Source organism: Plutella xylostella, chromosome 27, assembly GCF_932276165.1.
Source record: "Plutella xylostella chromosome 27, ilPluXylo3.1, whole genome shotgun sequence".
NCBI lineage: Eukaryota > Metazoa > Arthropoda > Insecta > Lepidoptera > Plutellidae > Plutella > Plutella xylostella.
In genome coordinates, this window is record NC_064007.1 from 3,646,005 (window position 1) to 3,667,087 (window position 21,083).

Below are 21,083 nucleotides of genomic sequence, written 5' to 3' on the forward strand. Positions count from 1 at the left end.
CATATGTATAATGAGCGTATCCCACTGGTCAGTAGGCTGTCCTAAACTTGCTAACGCTCGCAAATTTTTATTGACACTGTCAACTAGTGATCGAAGTGCCTTTTCTGATTCACGTGATATCGGCTCCATATTAAATAAAGAATTTAAATGGTTATTAACTAACTGCCTTTTGTTATCATACCGCTCTGTGAGTAAATTCCATGCCTTTGAATAGTTTGAATCCGAGACTTCTAAATTGCTAATTACTCGAGAAGCGTCTCCTTCTAAGTAGGAATTCAAATAATGGAATTTATGCACAGGTTGAATACGGTCGTTTTTGTGTATTAGTGACATAAACATATCGCGAAATTCAAGCCATCTATAAAACGAACCATCAAATTTAGCTATTTGAATCTGTGGTAATTTAAACCCCTGTAGATCCGATTGTTGACAATGAGAGGAACTACTCTCAAATTTATTACTTTCTGGCTCATTATTTGACGCATTTTTACTAGCTATATCTTGTGCGATTGCAATACAGGACACAAAACCTTGTTCAATAATTTCCCGCTCGGCCAATTCGGAATCAATTGTTGCTGAATTCACTATTTCAATTTCGGTTTGTAACTCTTCAAATTGACTAAACAAGTGTTCATGTTTCGCCGTTCTAACATTAAGCTCATTTAATTGGACAGAGTTTAACTTCGGTGTAGAAGAAATAGTGTTTAAGTAGTTTCTAAATTTTGTAACGCGGCCTTTTATAGAACTGCGCTTTGTAAGTAAATCGTCCAATTTAAGCATCTTGAATGAATAACAGTTATATTTCTTGGTTTTATATAGGTAATTTAATTAAACTTAATGTTAAAACATACGAAACACGGACCAAATACTGTGAAATTATCAACACGCAACCACAGTAGACCACCTTAAGTGACCTTGCAACATTAGAACACAAAATACACAAGCTAACTACCAAAACAGAAGAAAGCAGCTGATGATGATGATGATGATTAGTTATAAAAAACTGTTATCTTACGCTCGTCCACGTTACTGATTACCCAGGTAGCTACAGCGAGGCGGGGCGGGCGCGGCGGGGGAACCAGTTTGTTATTTTGCCAGTTGTGTGCCGGCCGCTAGACGAGCACTGGAATTGAGAAAATAACTAATTGAATTGTGGGATATTAAATTGTATTGCACTGTTTAAGGGATCGCAAGCTGTTATGATAGCTTAATGAGTTTGAGCAAGTGATTTATGTTGTAATTGTTATGGGAAACGTATGGCAATTAAATAAAATGTAAGTATTTCAGCGTTATTTGCGGAGAAAGGTTAATAAAGGTAACAATTATTTGTTTTGCTATTTGTGCGGCTGCAAGCTATGATCATAATAAGGTAGGTCCTATAAAATGAATAGATAGGTAGACATAGGCTACAAAGGGAACCTAGGTACTATGAATAAAATAGCGAAGTAGTATCTACTAACTTCGTAGCTAGCAAGCGGTAGCATAGATTAAATAGGTACGTGCGTTTGCAATAGGCATCTCAAAAATTAGAAGCGGTTGATCGCCGAGACGCAATAGCATTAATAACGCAAAAAAATAGTCTCTTCACACAGATTGAGACCGTGGAGAGTAGGAATGTGATGGATAGGTGATGTAGGACTACAATGTGAAAGGGTAGGATAGGGCTAGGTACTTAGCTTTGATTGGCCGACACGTGGCGGACGAACGTCCGAAGTACTCCGGGCGACGGCGACGGCGTGCGGCGCGTTCTTCTCCACGGGCGGGGCTTGGCTTGAGGCACGATGATGAGTGCCTGGAGGCCTGCTTGACTCGACGTGACACGTGGTAGTTTGGTCGCTTCTGACTCCGGCTGGACGACGGGCTGGAGTTGCTTGATTGCTGCGCTGCGGTGTCGCTGCGGTAGACCCAGTTCGCGTAGCTCAGGTCGTAGCGGTGTTGGTCCTCTTCGAACCCAGGTGACCTGGCCTCGGCACGTGGCGGTGGAGCTTCCGGTGGGATGCTCAAATCTTCCTTCTGGTCGGTTCTCTTGAAACGGTCGCCAATTTTATGTCCACGCTATTGAGCGAGACATATGGAGGTCCTAACTAACTTTTCCCTATTTTGGATTTTAATTAAAACCTCGAAAACGTTTTTATACTTGTATTTTTAGACCAATATTTACAATGATAGATATACGAGTAAGTATGATTAGCGTAAGTAAAAAAGGAGCGGGGCATCGCGGGGCCCGCTTATATAGGCTTCGTGACGTCATCAGAGGGCAGGAGGAGGTGGCGCGTTCCGTCTCACGCATATGTAGAATTGGCGTGAACAAACGATAATTGTATATGACTTTCTTGACATGATATCCACTGTGCTTGATGAAAGTGACCGTCACCTACATTAGTGACGTCTTCACGTGTTGTTTGAACTCGTGACAAACGTCTGACATGAAATAGATTGCGGTCGGATATCGGAGTACCTCAAGGTTGCTCACTGGGACCCATATTCTTTATGAATAAGATTTTTTAAATGGAGTAGTAACAGTAAGTCTCCTCCAATAAAAGTTATATAATATTTACAGTATGTTGACCTACTTACAAGGTTTTGAGTAAACGTTTAAGGTGTACCTCAGGGCACATTTCAGTAACCTCAATTATTCTACAACTATTTTGGTATATTTTTTTAAAGATTATATTTATGTTTTCAGGAATGTCGCGGAGAGGTAAACCCCGCGGCCCTCCAGGTTCCAAGAGCTTCGTCACAGCGCTGAAGGGATGCCAGGACAAGTTCTTTATTGATTTCATTAGACGGTAAGTGTTATTATTAACGACGGCAAGTGATAATTGCACTTCATTACACGAAATAAAAATGGAGGAAGGTAGGTAGGGGAATTTAATGCTGAAAGCTTTCCCTACCAGTTATCCTTAGGTGTTATGGAAAGAGTGATAGTAGTAGCTAGTGCAATAGCAAGCTACATTATTAAGTGGATGACCATGTTATATTTTTTATTGATTCGTAACGTCATGAGAAATGCTTTGGGTCTTTGTGGTGTACAATTGTGCACAGTGAAATAAATATCAATTTACTGCACGGAAACACTTTACTGGAACAAGAGAGTTAATTAGTTGAAGTGCTTTGTTGAGTATGTTCCTCTAGTGACAACATTAACTATTTACAATGTTCTGCACTGTATGTACCATAGTATAACATCTGTTTAGTTTCCTCATGTTAACTGTCTTAGCGCTATTCATTCTTATAATTGTGCGACCTATATCCACTAAAACAATGATTATTTTGTACTTTCATGTATAAAATGATTGCTGATTTGGAAGCAGAGCAAATCAGTCGTAAAATTTTATATGAACTATCGCGCTCTACTAATAGGCACAGTCCGATCATTCATCCATACCTTCTGTCCTGCAACTCACCTGTGACCACAATCGCAGTAAATAAATGGTTTCAATGGTCTTATCATGAAGTATTTAGCCGTCCAATGCTGTTAACTCACTTTATTGCCTTGACCAATAATGACCCTCTCTGTCCCCAAGCTGCCTCGAGTGGGACCCCGAAAAGCGGCTAACACCAGCGGCGGCACTAAGGCACGCGTGGCTGCGCCGCCGGCTGCCCCGCCCGCCCCACGACGACGACGCGCCGCCGCCCGCCCACGTTAGTATAGCGCCGCCCAAGCGCCACCCGCCGCCCGTCAAGTGTCAGGACAAGTAGTTGGGTTTGTTTTGTTTTTTTTTTTTTGGTTTGGTTGGTTTTAAGTTGTTTCCTTTTCTTTTCCTGTTATCCTCTCCTGCTGTATTAACACCATCAAAAATTAGCCACCATTCCTGTACACTCCATAAACAGTATGGACTGTTCTTCAACCCATTCAAATTATATCAAATTATTCAGTCAGTCATTGCAAAGCCGTGGGGTAGAGTGCAGACCCAGTTGCCATGCCTGTCTGACGGAATCCAGATTTACATTGGTCCTACTTCCTTCCATTTAGAGTTCCATTCCTCATTCTTTTAATTTTAGTTATTTATTTTTTATGTAAGTAATTTAGTAGACAGTTTCTTTTTTTTTACTTTTCTTTTCTGTTTAATTATAATTCCCTGTACATTTTTTTATTATTTGAAACTAAATTCAATGGATATGGAGGGTTTAGTTCAGGTGCGATTTTGACAGTTCAGTATTCGAGATGAGAAACGTACGCTCGTCGTAGACGTGCACCCTGGGAACCACAGATACTATCTGAATGGCCAATCCTTTCATCTCGGTGACAAACTCTATTCTAGCTCTTGTTCTTGTCACCGATGCAATAAATTAACGTGAGTAGGTAGGTATTTACTATTTTCATGAACCTAAAGGGGTGTCATACAGGGTAATACACGTACATATAAGTGTTTCCATCTGTTTTGTTATTAAATTAATCAATAAAGACTATTTTAATATATTATTATAAGCCTCATAGCCCGCGCGTCTACAGAATAATAGTTTATATAGGCTAGCCGCGACCTGGCTACTTTCACGCTATAGGTCTAAGAAGAAGCCTGCAGTACAGGACTAATCATGACAATGTAATAATATTTGCAGACGAGCGGAGGCGGCGGCGGCGGCGGCTCGGGGCGCGGCGGGTCGCTGCGCACGCCGCTCGCGCGCACGCCCGTCACCTTCAACAACACGCAACAAGCCAGTACGTATACCTACCACTGTATAGTAGAACGCAAAGATACGTGACCCCTCACAGGGACATTTGTGGCAGTAATGACAAAAACAAACACAGTCGTGGATATTTACTGAAATTCTTAATACAGCTACTGAGAGGGGTCAGGTGTGTTTACTGTAGGTACTTTACACTAGATTTACTACCTATAAACAAGACGTTAATTGAGTTACATTCAGTGATCACTTTAATACGCCAAACGCACCCTGTATAGTTAGATTAAGCCACAACTTGCCTGCCCATACGAAACCTTTCACAATGATGCCACATTACTCCGTCCCCGGCCTTCCTTATTCAGCCACTACCGGCCACTTGTCTAAAGTCATCGGTCCATCGGCCGGAAAGCGTACTACATTTGCCAATTCGTGGTTCTCCATTCAGATACGAATATGTTGTGCATCTTCCTACTTTGGATTAAAATTTTAGGACCTACGTTGGTAATTTAGTTCTCCGTCAAATAACCTAAAATCTGTTACAATTTCTAATTTCCAGAAGCGAAACTGCAAGCGGCGCTGTCGGAGGACGTCGGGGGCGCGCGCGCGTGGGCGGGGGCGGCGGGCGCGGGGGGCGGCAAGTTGCCCCACCTCGCGCCCTCCTAGCGAGCCCCGCCCGCGCGCCGCCTCGCCAAGGTACAGCTGGCACTTTTTATTTACATATTTTCATAGGTAACTTGTATCACATTGATAATCAGCGATAATTTTTGGAATGTCATAATCTTGATCTGCAAACTTGCAATGTTGGTTTTAATCGTAGATTCGTAGCTTACGTACTTACTTCGTAGCCTTTGTTTTGTTATGCAATTTGTTATGTTATGTGTTCCTTACAAAACAAATGTACGATACGATAATTTTGGAGAAAACTATGTGACGTTGAATACAAAAATTTACTCGAGAATCCCTTTTCTTCTTTATTCTTTTCTAAGTGGGTTTTTTTAGGCGGGGCACGACGAGACGAGATGAGAATTGAATTGCTAGGAGATAATTTTATTGAACACAATTGGCTCCGCCATTGGAAAACTACTTTTGTACAGAATTAATATAATACTTATGTGATTCCATACGAGCTTAATTTACTTTCGACAACAGTTCTTGCTAAACCCCTTGTCTCCCACAGGTATCATCCCTGGAGGCTCCGCGGCGCGCGGGCGGCGCGGCGGCGGCGGCGCGGCTGGAGCCCGAGCGCCGCTCGCTGGACCTGGAGCGCGAGCTGCGCCCCGCGTCCGACGCCAGCCTCGACCACCACCACCTCGTGTGATGCACGACCTGCTGCCCTCTACCCTGGGGCAGAGACTGCACGCGGACGGGTTATAGCAAGAGAGGAAACCGGGGCGAAGACCACTGCACTTGGCCGGATTATAATAGAGCCAGTGGAAGCGAGGACCACTGCACTTGGCCGGATTATAACAGCTGGAAGGAAGGCCACTGCACTTGGTCGGGTTACAATAGAGCCAGTGGTAGTGAAGACCACTGCACTTGGCCGGATTATAACAGCTGGAAGGAAGAGCACTGCACTTGGTCGGGTTATAGAGCCAGTGGGAGCGTGGACGACTGCACTCGGCCGGGTTATAATAGAGCCAGTGGGAGCGTGGACGACTGCACTTGGAAGGGTTATAGCGTGAACGGAGGTGTGGATAAGTACACGTGGTCCCGTGAAGACAGGAGTGCAGATGTGAAGTGCCCGTGTCTGCGGGTCCCGCGATGGCTGGCGGAGCGCTGGCTTTGCGGGAAATAAGACAGCTGGTTTTAGCACTGGTGGAAACGTCTAAAAGTGTCAAGTGCAGGCTTTGTAGCTCGAGGGTAGAGGGGTCAGGGTGGACAGTTGTGGTGAGCGTCGAGGAACACTGATTGTTGCTAGGAGTGTGTTGACAGACAAAGGATAGGTTAACCTTGAACTTTATGATGCAAATCCTAGTGCCGTGAGTGTGAAGATGATGTTTTTAATCAGGAAAGAAAGTGTTGTTGTTGAACAGGATACAAGGGAGGTTAGAACTGCCAGTACTTCGCTCTCTCAAACAGTATCTAGTCAGTAAACCACTGCCGTAGAGGCTAACGACAAGAAGCATGAAGATCTTCACCGGCGGACAATCAGTGATGTGACAGTGAAGTGAGGTCGCCGCCGCCACGGTCGGGGGGTTTATTAGACTATTTTAATTCATTGACAAAACGGACAAAGGTTAGCGAAATTATAAACCGACGTTCTTCATCCAGTGTTGTTGTTAATGCTGGTTGGACGGCGTCGGTAATGTTTTATACTGTCTTGCACAAATTTCTCAGTTTCTAAGGTTGTGTTTATCCCGGGCGTGGCGGCGGCGGTGGCGGTGGCGTGTTGACGGCGGCGTAACTCATTCTAGTGCATAGCGGCAAAATTGATCTCAATAAATAAAAAATATAGACTATGAAGTAATGGACCTTTAGTGGAATTGGAAGTAATAATGTCTGTTTGTTTGTATTATATTGTAAACATAAGGACATTTTCGTACGAGTGTCGGTGTTAGTGCCTGCTAAGTCTGGATAGCAATAGGAATCTTCGACCACTGTTTAAGAGAAATCTTTGATCATTTTACCGAAAAACGACTTGTAAACTTTCGAGAGTCGAATTTTTGTGCCCCTGCTTTTTAGAGTTAAGTTTTTTGTTTTCGAATTCGTAGAATCTTGATGCGAAATTTGCAAGATTTTATTTGAATTTGTCGGTGCCCAGTAGTGCTTATGTTGTGATTGCATACGTGATGGTCGCTACACAAAGGCACATTGAAGCGAATTTATAAACTAAAATTGGTCTCTCGAAACCGTAGCATTTAAGCGAACTATTAATGTGTGTGACTATATTAACGTAACAATTTTCTACAGAATCAACTAAATGATATGTTTTAATTATAATTTGTCGTAATTTAAGTTTTAATTATTAGTTAATCTCTCTAAAGTGATATAGTGACGCTGTATTCATAAAGAAACGAAAAGGTGACCTTATAATCGGAATTCTTTAAGGATTTAAGGGTAGTTATTTACATGGCCTTTTAAAGTAATATTGTGGAGCTAAGCTGTGGTAATGGAGGTAGTTCGTGTATGTATGTCCGCAGCCTTATTCTATGAGTATGAGCGGTGGAATCCACACTTACCCCGAGCGAGTGACGACTTGTGTCTAAGCTCCCGTACCTGTAAGCGTAGATTTCAACGGTCAGCGTACATTGGCTGTTATTTGTATCAAAATAAGTATTTCTTACTGAAGTAAATTTAATTAATCACCGTATTTAACCGTGGACTGTATTCGGAACAAATAAAACCTAGACTTTTTGTCAATCTTGACCATTTTGTAACGTTTTGTACGAAAACTTACTCGCTATTTTACGAAATTGTGAAATAATTGTACGTTTGTAGAGTACAGTCACGGAGAGAACTGTGGATTGATTAAATCTAGGGAAGTATACCGAGGGAAAGAAGCGATGTACTCATACAAGTTAGATTCTATATAGGACATTGTATCCCCAGCCATATGTATATATATGGAGAGTTACAGCTATGTATAGACCTAGTACGGATTTCGTAATCTTTTTTTTACATACCTATTAACTACTTAACTGTGAATGGTTCCTGTATTGTTTGTGTTTGTACCAAACATATCAAATAATCGACAGATTATTGAAATTTTAGTTTAATGTAACAATTAGCACAAAGCTTGACTTATTTTTCTGTGTATATATTTATTTTACACAAAAATAATTTACTATCACGTGAAAGTTTGTCGTTTATTTAGCCAAAAGTTTGAAAACATGAATTTTCAGTTTCATTCAGTGCAATTTTACATGCGTACTGTATTACTTATTTTGTCTTCCTTACATTTTGTGACGCCAAGGATGTATGTATTTATAACAAAATAATGCATTTGATTTATGGTTTAGTTCGTAGTTTATATTTTTGTTTCATTGACAGAACTGTTTTATTATTTGAGTTAAAATTCGATAGAAGTCATGCTTCCAAATTTGCAATGATACGACAGCAGACAGCTGTTTTATCTAAACCACTTTTGATTGTAACTGTATTGTATACTTACGTTTTGAATTCGTCGATTATGAATTGATATTTGAATTTTGTTAGATCAATAGCGTGACGGTCTTGTATCCACTGATGGTAATTCTGAAGACAAAAACTATATTTAAAGTGATACATTTTGTGAATATCTACAAGATTTTGATATCCGTAACTTGAGTATCGCTTCGTAAATATAATAATACTCTTTAATCACTTGTTGGTATACCTGCCTACGATTGCCTGTTGTTACAGGGAAGCTCATAGATAAGTATACCGATAATATTTCTAACTTTTGCCTTCAGAATAAGTTTCAAACGAACCAGCATTTTCTACTCCTGACTGCCTTATTATTTTATTATTGTGCTCAATAGTGTAATAATTATTTTAGTCCAGTTTCTCAATAGGTACTTGACAAACGGCGATGACATTAGTTTTATTATGATTTACCTAAATAGCGGTTTAAGGTATTTAGTCAATTATGATATAGTTTTTTTTTACTGTAAGACGGCTGAGATATAGTCAATGCGCTTTTTAACAGCTCTATAGCCCGTCCTTTATGATTTGAATTACGAAATTATGACTGCCTCTTTCTGACATGGCCCCGTTCTAAATAAAAGAGTGAGTAAATGGTATGTTTTGACTAATATAGCCTGATGGTGGGATATCGAACACTTAAATTCTCAATTTGTGTTTTAGTATTAAAATGTTTATGTTTTTTGTAAATTCGAAAGTGAGTTGTAGAGTAGCTAGTGAGGCAAGTAAGATACCACCTTCAGGCGTTGTAGTAGAAAATTTAACAGTATTAGATATTATTCTCCATCGCTTCTCTGTCCTAAACAATCTCTCAACTGCCAAGTACATTTAATTAATTATAGGTAGTATCGTTTGCTATATGTATAAATAAAACAGTTTTGTATAGTTGAAACTGCATATAGTATAGCTTCAGTTGGAACCGCTGCATTTGTTTATACCTAGTTATTTTGTGAAATTCCTGTGTTCTCATTTTGTATGTAACGCTAAGTTTCTTACAGAAACATCTAGCGACAATGTGAATACTATACAATTTAAATAAATGAATTATATAAATAAAATGAATACATATTTTTATTTTCCCTCTTAAAATCTCATTGGTTTAGCTATTAGCGAGCGATTTAGAACAACTGCATCCCATTCCACGGGGAAAGACACTGATACAAACAAAAACTATAGTAAGGGTTCTGTCAGATGTCTTTCCCCGTAGAATGGGATATAAACGTTATTTAGGTACTATCATTTATTGCCGCTTCTCGACACATAGCATAGGCCATCACTTTCGCACATTTGACGATTTCACCTCGCACACCGCTCCTCCGCTCCTCGCATAGGCAGCCTAAACGCGGCCTAAGCTGTGCTTTTTAGCTCAAAACATTTAAAACATAAAGGTAAGTTGGACTACCTACATATTTATTAAAGAAAACAAAAGAGTTAACATGAATGAAAATCGAACAATGCTTTTGAATGAGGATAACAAACCCAAAAGCGATGCTGTGACGTCAGTGTCGTTCACCTTGCATGGGATATGGTGAGTTATTTTATTATTCTGAGGATGCGGGACCATTGCATTGTTGAGAAATTATGGCCAAAATCTACTTACGAGCTACCTACGTGTTTACCACAATGGTACTAGTCATTATTCTGTGCCACAATGCAACGGTGTGGTTAATTCTGAGGTCTAACTGAAGATAGTTGCATCATCCCATATTACTTATTGAGATCGTAAGGGTCAGGCTTCTCCCACAACATATTTTTTGGCATCGGCCTTCCTTATCCAGCAAGGCTAGCGGAGTAAGGTCAGCGGTCCAGCTGGCCAGACGGCGTCCCACGCTATGTTTGATTAAGCTTTGGTTTTTGCACGCAGGTATATGCTGGTTGTTCATATAGGTATCATTGGTGAATTTGAACCCTGATAAATACCAAAACAAAATCATCACCAGCCAAGTAATCGACCACAGCTGGACAGAGACCTCTCCCAACCCAAGTCTAGGCCCAATAGGACCACATCTCAACACTGTCCTTGGCCTTCCCTATATAGCCACTACCGGCTATCATAGATAAATAGTTTATTCAGATATATCGGTGTTAAACAAAGCATATGGCCAGCCGGGAATCCAACCTTGGGTCTTCTACACTAACATTTATAACCGCTGCACCATTCAGTCGTTTTTAATTATCGTTTAGCACACATGCAGTCACTTCTACGATAATTTCGCTACAGATTTTGCAATGCAGCGGTGCCTGGGTGCAGAGATCAGTCGCTAATGTTGCTATCACTTCATTAGTTCAGTGTGAAGCGTCGGCTCGGCCGCTCTCTGTTCTCGGCGCGAGTGTCACAAGTCCTTAATATTTGTCTATGACTTATCTCTCAGTTTTCGCGCCGTTTTGCAGCGCGCGGTTTGTTGTGGGGCGATTTTTTTTGGTGGTTGCGTGAAAAGTTTTTTTGTGAGTGGAGTGCAAGGAAAATAGTATTTTATTGGTAAGTACTTATGTAAGTAAATACTAAGTAGGCACGACTACCAAGCAATTTTTATCTCGATAAATAGATATGTAGGTAGGTAGTTAGTTTTATTAAGGACGTTCCTAGATTTCAATTCAAATAACTGTAAAGGTTGTGTGAGGGAAGTTTATCATATACTTACTTTATTCATAACTAGCTGTGCCCGCGAGCTTCGCTTCGCCTTAAAAGTTTTCCCGTGGGAATTCCGGGGTAAAAAGTAGCCTATGTTCTTTCCCAGGGTCTAGACCGTATGTATAAAAAATTTCATTCAAATCCGTTCAGTAGTTTTGGCGTGAAAGAGTAACAGACAGACAGACAGACAGACAGACACAGTTACTTTCGCATTTATAATATTAGTTAGGATTTACAATACATATCAATATTACCAATCCACAGTTTTATAGGTACTAGTTAGAAACACGAACTCATAAAATATGCAACAGCTGATATACCTATTTAACTATTCACCGGTAAATACTTGTAATTTAATCGGTATGTTATTGAAATACCATACTGTACCTAACCTACGATTAAGGTTTTTTTTTTGTAACTACGGAGTTCAACGGTTCTACTTTCAGGCTAGAATTTTATGTGCAGGTCTTGTTTAGGATATAATAACTATGTTGATCAACTATGCAGTGTACATACGCTCACGATCAATGAGAAAGTTCCATTTATTGTTTTCTTTTTTATTCATCATTTATTTTTAATTACATATATTATCAAGTATATTTTATTATAAAAAAATTTTAAAGCTGTATTTGGTGCACTGGATAAACGTTTTCTTTCTTCTTTCTATATTTGGAACGGCAATGGCAGATGGATTTTTTTCATTGCTCGTGAGTGTATATTTAATCGACATATTAGGTACCTATATTATCCTTTGACTTTTGTTTTTTTAACCTATTTTCATTTTCTTTGTTAAACGTTTATTAATTTTTGAAGTCTACTAAATACAACCAACGTAGCGTCCAGCAGGAGCCAGTTTCACACCTGATTCGATGTTGAGACGTTCTTAGAGCCTATATTTACGTAGATCGGTACTAACTTTTAATTCCTTAGTTGAGTACTTTCCTACTTCGGTTAGATACTTATAAATACATAAATTATGTTAAGTATAGTAATGTTTAGCCTACCATTGTTTCTAAAATTATCATTTATTATGACGTACCTATCGTATACTTTATGGAATAGGCTTCTCTTTATATTCACAAGTGTAAGATTATACCGATAGTCTTTAGGAGATAAGATAAAATCAACATAAGCCTACCAAACCCACCTGAGATACTTTTACTATACTTATTACGAAAATTAGTTTGTATTTAACTATTTATGATGTTACTTAGTGCAATTTTAAAGACTTATTTTGGCAGCCCAGTTGATTAATACTACTTGTGCAACATTCTGTATAGAGTCACTTTTGTTGCTCTAAGTAAACAACATCTTCCTAGATAAAAAGTACCTGCAATGAAAAATGTCATTAGGTATAATAGAACATGAATAGAACCAAATAGAACTAAATTCATTTATAATCTGTGCTCAATTTTATAGGCAATGAAGATGTCATTAACTTATCATCATCACATCATTACTCATTTATAGGTAAGTAAGTATTTTTAATAGTATACGTTACAATTTTCTTCTAATTTAGAGCAAAAGTAGAATACCTACCCAGGTACACCTGAAAGAGGTTTGCGAGTTTATAACCGATTATATTCTAATCACTATGTAAATACTTACTTCCTTAAATAAAAAAATCGCGAAATTTCAAAAGACGTAGAATTTAATTGTTGCTTATAAATTCAGAATTACTACATTTACTACAACCTGAGCCCAGATTTGAATATAAATTCGATATTACTTATTGAATGCATTTCTGTTTTTAGCAGCTACAAGGTCTTTGGCCTTATACCTACCTAATTATTCCTCTTTGAATATTAAGTAATTGTATTATTTATTCAGCGTTTTTGTTCAGTCCAAAATTCTCTCCAAACAAACCAGATTAAAGCAGGGATGTCCGAATATGACCTTATTAATGACAATCACGCCAGAATTTACTGAATTATAGGATTTCATTACTTTGGATTTTTTTTCAATGTTCATGCAGTTTTATTCCAAAACTGGTATTCGAACCCGGCACAACTACACAACTAGCGGTGGCTTACTAAGCACAGAGCCATCCGGTCGTATTGCATGTTACAGTGGAACTCTACCTCATAGTTCAAGTTTAAAACAATTTTAACACTTAAATACATTTTTACAACCTAACCACAGCTTAATTGAGCACCTACTCAAGTACAGTCATCTTCATAAGTAGCAATGTAGTACAATTAAACTAACCACCAGGTAATTTTCATTCATATAAACATTGACGGTTTGTTAGTTTCACAAGCATGGTACAAAAAATATATGTAAGTAGGTACCTTTGTAGTTAAGTATAAAGTTGAAGTTATAAAGTTGAGTATTATTTAGAAGCTTCACTTTAAACTAAACTTATTTTTATTAAGTAGGCACTTACTTAATTATTTGATCGTTTCCATCATCAGCCAACAATTGCTCACTGCTGGGGTGCTGGGCCTGTTTCATAAACATTCTCATCATCATCATCAGCCCATACTCGTCCACTGGTGGACATCGGGCCGCATACTCTATCCTCGGCCTTCCTCATCCAGCCACTACCAGCTACCTGTCTAAGTGCTCGTTCCCACTATGTCGATACACACGATATTTTTAGTCGTGTCCGGCATTCATCCGAGCTTCATATAAAATGTTCTGCCGCTATGACACACAATAAAAAATCATCACGATAGATGACATAGTGGGATTATTGGGAACGGGCACTAAGGGCCGGCGAGGGCGTCCTACACTACGATTGCCTTGTTCTTGGTCTCCACTCAAGAACTCGTTATTTAAAAAAAACAAACATGCATTGAAATCGTTGTACCTACTCGTGGCTACTCAAGTACTCTCCATCTCCTTACATAGTAATGGTGCTGTAAACATCTTCAATTTCGTCACTCCGTATTATTTTAACGGGCATACGTTCGAAGGCTGTTCTTACACAATCCCTGTTTATTTGGCTTTCGTACGTTACACTTTCTCTTCTCCTAAATTGTAAACAACAGGATTACTCAAACCAGATGCAAATTAGTGTTATTACCGACTTAAAAACGAGATATGATTAATTTCATCTACTGCTGCACCAAAAAGGAAAAAATATTACATGATCGAGCCATAACAAGAAACGAGATTTCTCTATTCAGGATTATTGTTACGTGGTGCACCTTACATCATTTATGTAATCAAAACGCAATAAGTATTCTATATTTTTTTTGTAAGAGCAGACAATTTCTATGAGAGAATGGATTTCAAAGGAGCCTTAGTAGTTACGACATGCCTTCTGAAACTGAACAATGGGTAGAGGATCTGCCTTCAGGAAGTTGATTTAATTTTTTCGTCACTCTACGAGCACTATTATTCTAGACTCAGTAAAAAACGTACTTAATTGCTTATTGGTAAGCGTAAGTTGTTGGTAAGCAGTTGTTAATTTATTTATTCATTCCCAATACCTACTGGCGAGCAATGAAAAAATACCACCTGTCATTACCATTTCATATTGTTCAGAGGGTTATTATGTCACTGGAACTTTTTCATTGCTCGTGAGTGTAGTAGCTGGAAATACGATTAACAATACTATTTGCTTACTTATATTTTTTTCGGAATTTACACGTGCGGTACGTTTTATTTTACACTTAAACCGGTAAAGTGGCACTTTTGAAGGACATTGTTGTTATCATTATATCAATCACTCTAGGTACTCTAGGTCTAGGACAGGGAAAGACTACTCACAATCTATTCACATTCAGGCCCCTACGATAAGAGTGAATCACCCAGGTATAAGTAATCAAAGTTTATAAAAGATGCACTTGGCGTAGCTTTTTGGAGGAAATCGAGAATTTAGTGGCGATTTTCACAGCATAAGGACAAAAGATAAGATTGACCTTAACGCTATTTAGTTATAGGTATCTATGCTATGAGTACCCGTGACCTTACATTAGGTAAGTATAATTAATGTATTTTTCCTCCTAACAAAATTGTTCCCTTTTTTTTAAATAAGTCTAACGTTAGTAGTAAAAAAATACACACAACATTCAAATGGATTATCTAACTGCTAACCTTGATTCGATTTTTAAACTACAGTTCAAGTAACTACCGCCCAAATACGGCCGTAGACAATGTCACTATTTCACAGACTACATTGAGCCATAGACATAGAATGTTACTTTTCCCTGTTGGTCTACTTTAACAGACACATTTCGCCTTACGATGCTCTTAATTTAACTAATATATATATATATATATCTTATAAATATATTATGTATCTATCTCATCTTTTGTACTTATTGTTAATGTGTTATGTTTAAGTGGAAGAAATAAATGATTTATCTATCTAAATTTCTAACTGCCAGTTTCAATACTTTACCTATAGATGACGATAACTGACTAAACTGTAGTAACTTTCATACGATTTTGTAGTAACTTTTAATTTGTCAAAATAGTATGAAAGTAAAGAGTTATTGAAACTTGCAGTAAGAGTATAACCGTACTTATGTTCCTTGGTATAACCTCTACTTGTACATTCAAAGACGGGACGGATAGCAGCCATTATTGGGATGATTTTGCACGTGTAGGGGGAATATAATAATAGGTCAAGTTCAATAGCAATATTCCAATACGCTGCATGTGCCAGATACTGTTACCAAGAACTTGGTAATAGCACTCATCATCAGGTATGATTTCCCTTTCCACGAAATCGATAAGCGACATAACAAGAGATACATATCGCTAGGTGTGATAGATATAGCCAAGTACTTAATATATTGGGAGGTAAAAGAAGGGTAAGTATACAGAATTATGCAAATTGTATAGTAAGAAAGGGGGCGACTCAGGAGGTCATTCTGTAAAAACTTTCGTTCATACTACTTTAGATAGATCACGTATCTCCTACCTATGCAGCAGCTTGGCTTAAGAAAACATTACAAACCCAGCATGTACTTATAGAACTTAAGTGTGGGAGGGTAGACGATGGAATGCGCTTCCTTGTCATTACCTGCCACATTAGATAGGATTACATGGTAGGCTAAGTACCTACAATTGAATACCTAGGATTAACTTACCTTATATTATGCTTAAATAAGTTCGTTTGCGTATATTAATTTATGTATGACATTTAAAATTTGGTCGAATTTGAAATGTTTGAGAAACTTAATTACTGAATGAAGGGTCTCTATTTTGTATGGTTGTAGGTACAACAGATGATATTAATAAGTAAGGCTCAGCGCACACCAAGAGCAGAGCAGAGCAGAGCATATTGTGAAATCATTGAAAAATTAATCTTATGATAATTCCATACATTTCAAAATTGAATACTACCTACTCGAAATCTCTCTTGTACGCTGATGATCTAAAAGTTTATAAAGAAATAAAAAGACCTGAAGATTGTCACCAGCTGCAGACTGACATCAACAGCTTAGCAAACTGGTGTGAGGCGAATAACATGACTCTCAACACATCTAAGTGCTTCCAGATAAATTTCACTCGTAAACGGCATCCAACAGAATGGTCCTACATAATTAATGGCCAAACATTACCGGGTGTTAAAACTGCTCGAGATCTGGGAGTTGTAGTGGACAGTACCTTTAAATTCACCGCTCATATCGAACACCTCGTGAGTAAAGCAAACAAAATTTTAGGTTTTGTCATACGCAAGACAAAGGTATTCCGCAGCACTGCCTGTCTACAACTTCTTTACAATAGTTATGTCCGGTCCGTTCTAGAATATTGTAGCCCTGCCTGGAACCCTGTCTACGCAGTGCACAGTGACCGTATTGAAAGAGTGCAAAAATGTTTCCTGTATCACCTATCTTATTCTCAAAACTTATGCAAATCCCTTCGATCCTATTCAGCTCGGCTTAATCACTTTAGAATGGAATCATTGAAGACTAGGCGTGTTCGCGCAGACCTAATTTTCGTTTTCAAGCTGATGCACGGTATCATTGATTGTCCCGAACTATTACAGAGGATATCTCTAAATGTCCCCAAAGTCTCAGCTAGAGTTATAAGAGATGCTCCGTTTACACTGCCCATATGTAGAACAAACGTTGGAGACCATGCCCCCATTAACCGAATTATGGCTTTATATAATACTTTAAAACATAGCATCGACATTTACCACACTACTATCCACCTACTCAAAATTATCCAACTGTGCTCATGATAAATAAATAAATAATCTATATAATTTATATTTAAAAAAAAAAACTAACTCATATCTCATATAGTTCTCATGCCCATGTGACAATTGCTCACACACATTACTTTTAATGTATTCAAAATATTTTGTGATCTGTATACCTATTTTATATTTAAGTTATTATTTTTAGTTAGGTAACGCTCTTTAATGTTACACATGCTGTGGCTACATTTTTATTTAGAAGTGCATATGTCCTGTATTTCACTCAAATGTTATCAAATGTGTTAATGTAACTATCTTTTATGTGGTCCTTAAATTAATAAATAAAAAAATAAAAAAAAAAAGAATACACGTCCCAACTTGATGCTCGACCATGCTCGAGCTTTCTAGTAAATGTTCGAGTATGCGTTCTACATTTTGCTCGACCATGCGCGAGCATTTTGCAGTTCGGTGTGCGCTGACGCTAAGTAGTATTACTAGTGTATCTTCTTACTTTCGAGGTACTCCCATATAATATCTAAATTCTGTAAAGTTGTTTTTTCTGATGATGATCGGGTCACCCCTAGTCCAGGTGTCTGCAACCTGTAGTAACCTAACCTTCCTCCCTGTCTGGAAAATCCCGTCATAGCGGAGTCAATCTATCCGTTGGTTAAACGTTAAAAACCCCCGACATTCGACACTAATATGACGTTTGAAAATATGGCTAAGGATACTCGAAGTAACATTACAAGAAGAAAACAAATCGGTTTAGCCGTTTAGGTCCTATGCCACCACAGACATGTTCATCTTGTAAGTCTTATAACACCCCTCTTTTCCGTCGGGGGTTCACAAAGAAGTTACGGAGAAGATACGGACGTTGTGCGCTAACCAGGAGTACCTACCAGGGCTCTAACATATAAGTATCTTATTGTTTTAAATTAAGTAAATGAAACGTGCCGATTGCATGACTTTTGTTGGTCCATTTTTGTGAACCTGGAGTGACCCTCCAGACCCGATACTCGTAATGGGGGATTTCCCCGGCGGGGCCTCGCCGTCCCCCACTTGATATATCACTATTTTATTTGTACAATAATTTCGATCAGCTGTTGCTGACTGGAGATCAGTTCCCGAGAGAAATGGTGGACGTAGTTATGAAATAATTGTAAGCGTTGCATATTAATGGTACAAGTAACATTTAGTATAAGGTATTTTAACCGCTCACGAACTAGGATCCTAAGTATACATGCATATCCTTATAATACAATGTTTTTCGGTTTCTGTTTAGGTTTCCTACCTAATTACGGTTTAATTACGGTTTCACAAATGAGGAAGTCAAGCTAAGCAGAACTTAAAAGCACGAAATACAGCATTGTGAATGGCATTTAAGTGAATGCTTATAGTATAGAATAAGGAGTACAGTCATTATATGTGTATATGCGTTTAGGTACCAGTTACCCAAATGAGAAACTGGACCTATAATTATTAGGCAAAAAAAGTAAGGCAAGGCTATTCACGTATTTACAGGGTGTACTTATATGTCCATCCACAAATCGTTTCAGTTCAATCCACCATCATCAATAGGCTCGTTTATTTACATCCGTCACACCATTGTCGGTCTTCATCCTCGCGTGACTAATACATAGGTAGGTATATACTTGTTATGTACTAAATGTACCTGTTGACTGTTATAAATTGTCTGCGAAATTGTCCGTCGATAATCATTTACATTACAATTCACGGGATTACGGTCGCGCTAGGCACAGTTAAATGCCATGTTTTGTATGTTTTAACAACAAAGTAAGAGACATACCTAGGTACAGTTAGGAGAGAATATATATATATGCCACTGTAAGCGTAAGCTATACAATAGGTATAGGTAATACTTGGAGGTCACTGCACCGTTATGAGTTATGGGTATGGCATATCCAGTAAGTGTACCTTGGCTATTCCTCAAATTCGAAAGACGATGTTGATGATGATTGGTGGGGTAAACAAGTTCCCACCGTACAGGCAAATTTAGCATGGGACGCCTTCCGGTCCACTGGACCGACTAAACCTTGTAATGGGTGGAAATGTGGAAAATGAAGTCTGGCTCAGAGGAATCATTGGTCGCTAGTTTGGATTTAAATATTCTGTCAAATACAATGTTAAACTGGCGATAATGACACGTGCCCAGGCCCAGGCTACGATATAAAGATCTGATACAAATGTGGACCCACCTTAAGGTGTTTTACCAAGGGTTAAGCAAGGAAAAGTGAACTGTCATGCCATGTCAAGGTAGGTAACAATACCATACGAGAATCTATAAAAGTAGATATAATTTTCTACTCACTGCACTATCATTCGTAGACATACCTAGGTAATTTCAAAGTAAGTACTTAAGTATGACTGTCTGGTGAATATGTCTGTACCTACCGGTATATTTTGTACTTTAGTTAGGAATGTTGGCAAATATTACATATGAAATTGGCGTTTTGTCGTACTGGCCACTTTGATCTCAAATATTACCTTTATGGTTAGGAATTCCAAATTCAAATTCATACAGCTATTTACTCATGCATTTGTGTTTCAAACCCCCTAATTCATTTGTTTTTTCTTCTTTTGTTTTTTTCTTTGTGTCACTCTGTTTACAAAATGGAAAACTTGAAATATCGCGTTATTTACGAGTATGAGTTCCACCGTAGTGTTTGGTGGACTAGTGCCGGTGTCGTTCACTACAGCTTTCTTAAATCTGGCCAGACGATTACGGCAGATATCTATTGTCAGCAACTGCAACCATGATGGAAAAGCTAGCTGCTAAACAACCGAGGCTGGTCAATCGCTCTAGGCCACTGCTGCTTCAGGACAACGCTAGACCTCACACTGCACAACATACGGCTACCAAATTAGAGGAGCTTCAATTAGAATGTCACATCCACTGTACTCTCCGGACCTTGCTCCAACAGATTACCATTTTTTTCCCAATTTGGATAACTACTTGCAAGGAAAAAAATTCAACTCCGATGGGGCAGTCCAAACCGCCTTCAAAGATTTTATTGATTCCCGCCCGAATGGTTTTTTTAGTAAGGGGATCAATGAACTACCTATGAGATGGCAAAAGTGCATACATAGCAATGGTACATACTTTGATTAATTTAATATATTTCATTTAAAAAAAAACGACTTTATGTTCCTCCTATAGAAAACGCCAATTTCATATGTAAAGACCTAATATATTAAGTAACTAACTACTAATACCTATGTCGTCTGTTAGTTAATATTAGTAATTAAAAAAATAATTAACTAAGTACAGGAACTTTGGTAAAAGTTGAGGGGTCTACACCAATCCGAAATATTAAAGCGTTTATTATGCCTCGATCTTATGACTTATGAGATAAATATGAGAGTCTATAGCTAGAAATATTTTATATAGGTACCTACTTATACCTACTCATAATCACTATGATCTACGCCCGGGCATCCTGGGCAGTCTGAATGACAGGGTAACTACCTAATGCTTTCGCCACGGTGACATACTTTATCCTACTTAGGTTAGTATATGAAACAGGGTTTTTCACCAAAAATAAGCGTCAATAATACACACGTATACCTACATTGAAA

General features: G+C 38.4%; 1 protein-coding gene across 1 annotated transcript in view; it reads left to right on the plus strand.

The window, feature by feature from the left end:
* The window catches only part of LOC105393707 (dual specificity tyrosine-phosphorylation-regulated kinase 2), a 137,922-nt gene extending 131,861 nt beyond the window's left edge, over positions 1–6,061 (plus strand). The window contains exons 4-8 of the mRNA XM_048630904.1: positions 2,687–2,789; positions 3,528–3,706; positions 4,564–4,663; positions 5,186–5,322; positions 5,807–6,061. Of these exons, the coding sequence (XP_048486861.1) occupies positions 2,687–2,789; positions 3,528–3,702 (278 nt within the window). The 3' untranslated portion in view covers positions 3,703–3,706; positions 4,564–4,663; positions 5,186–5,322; positions 5,807–6,061. The remainder of the gene's footprint in view (positions 1–2,686; positions 2,790–3,527; positions 3,707–4,563; positions 4,664–5,185; positions 5,323–5,806) is intronic.
* The last annotated feature ends 15,022 nt before the right edge of the window (positions 6,062–21,083 follow it).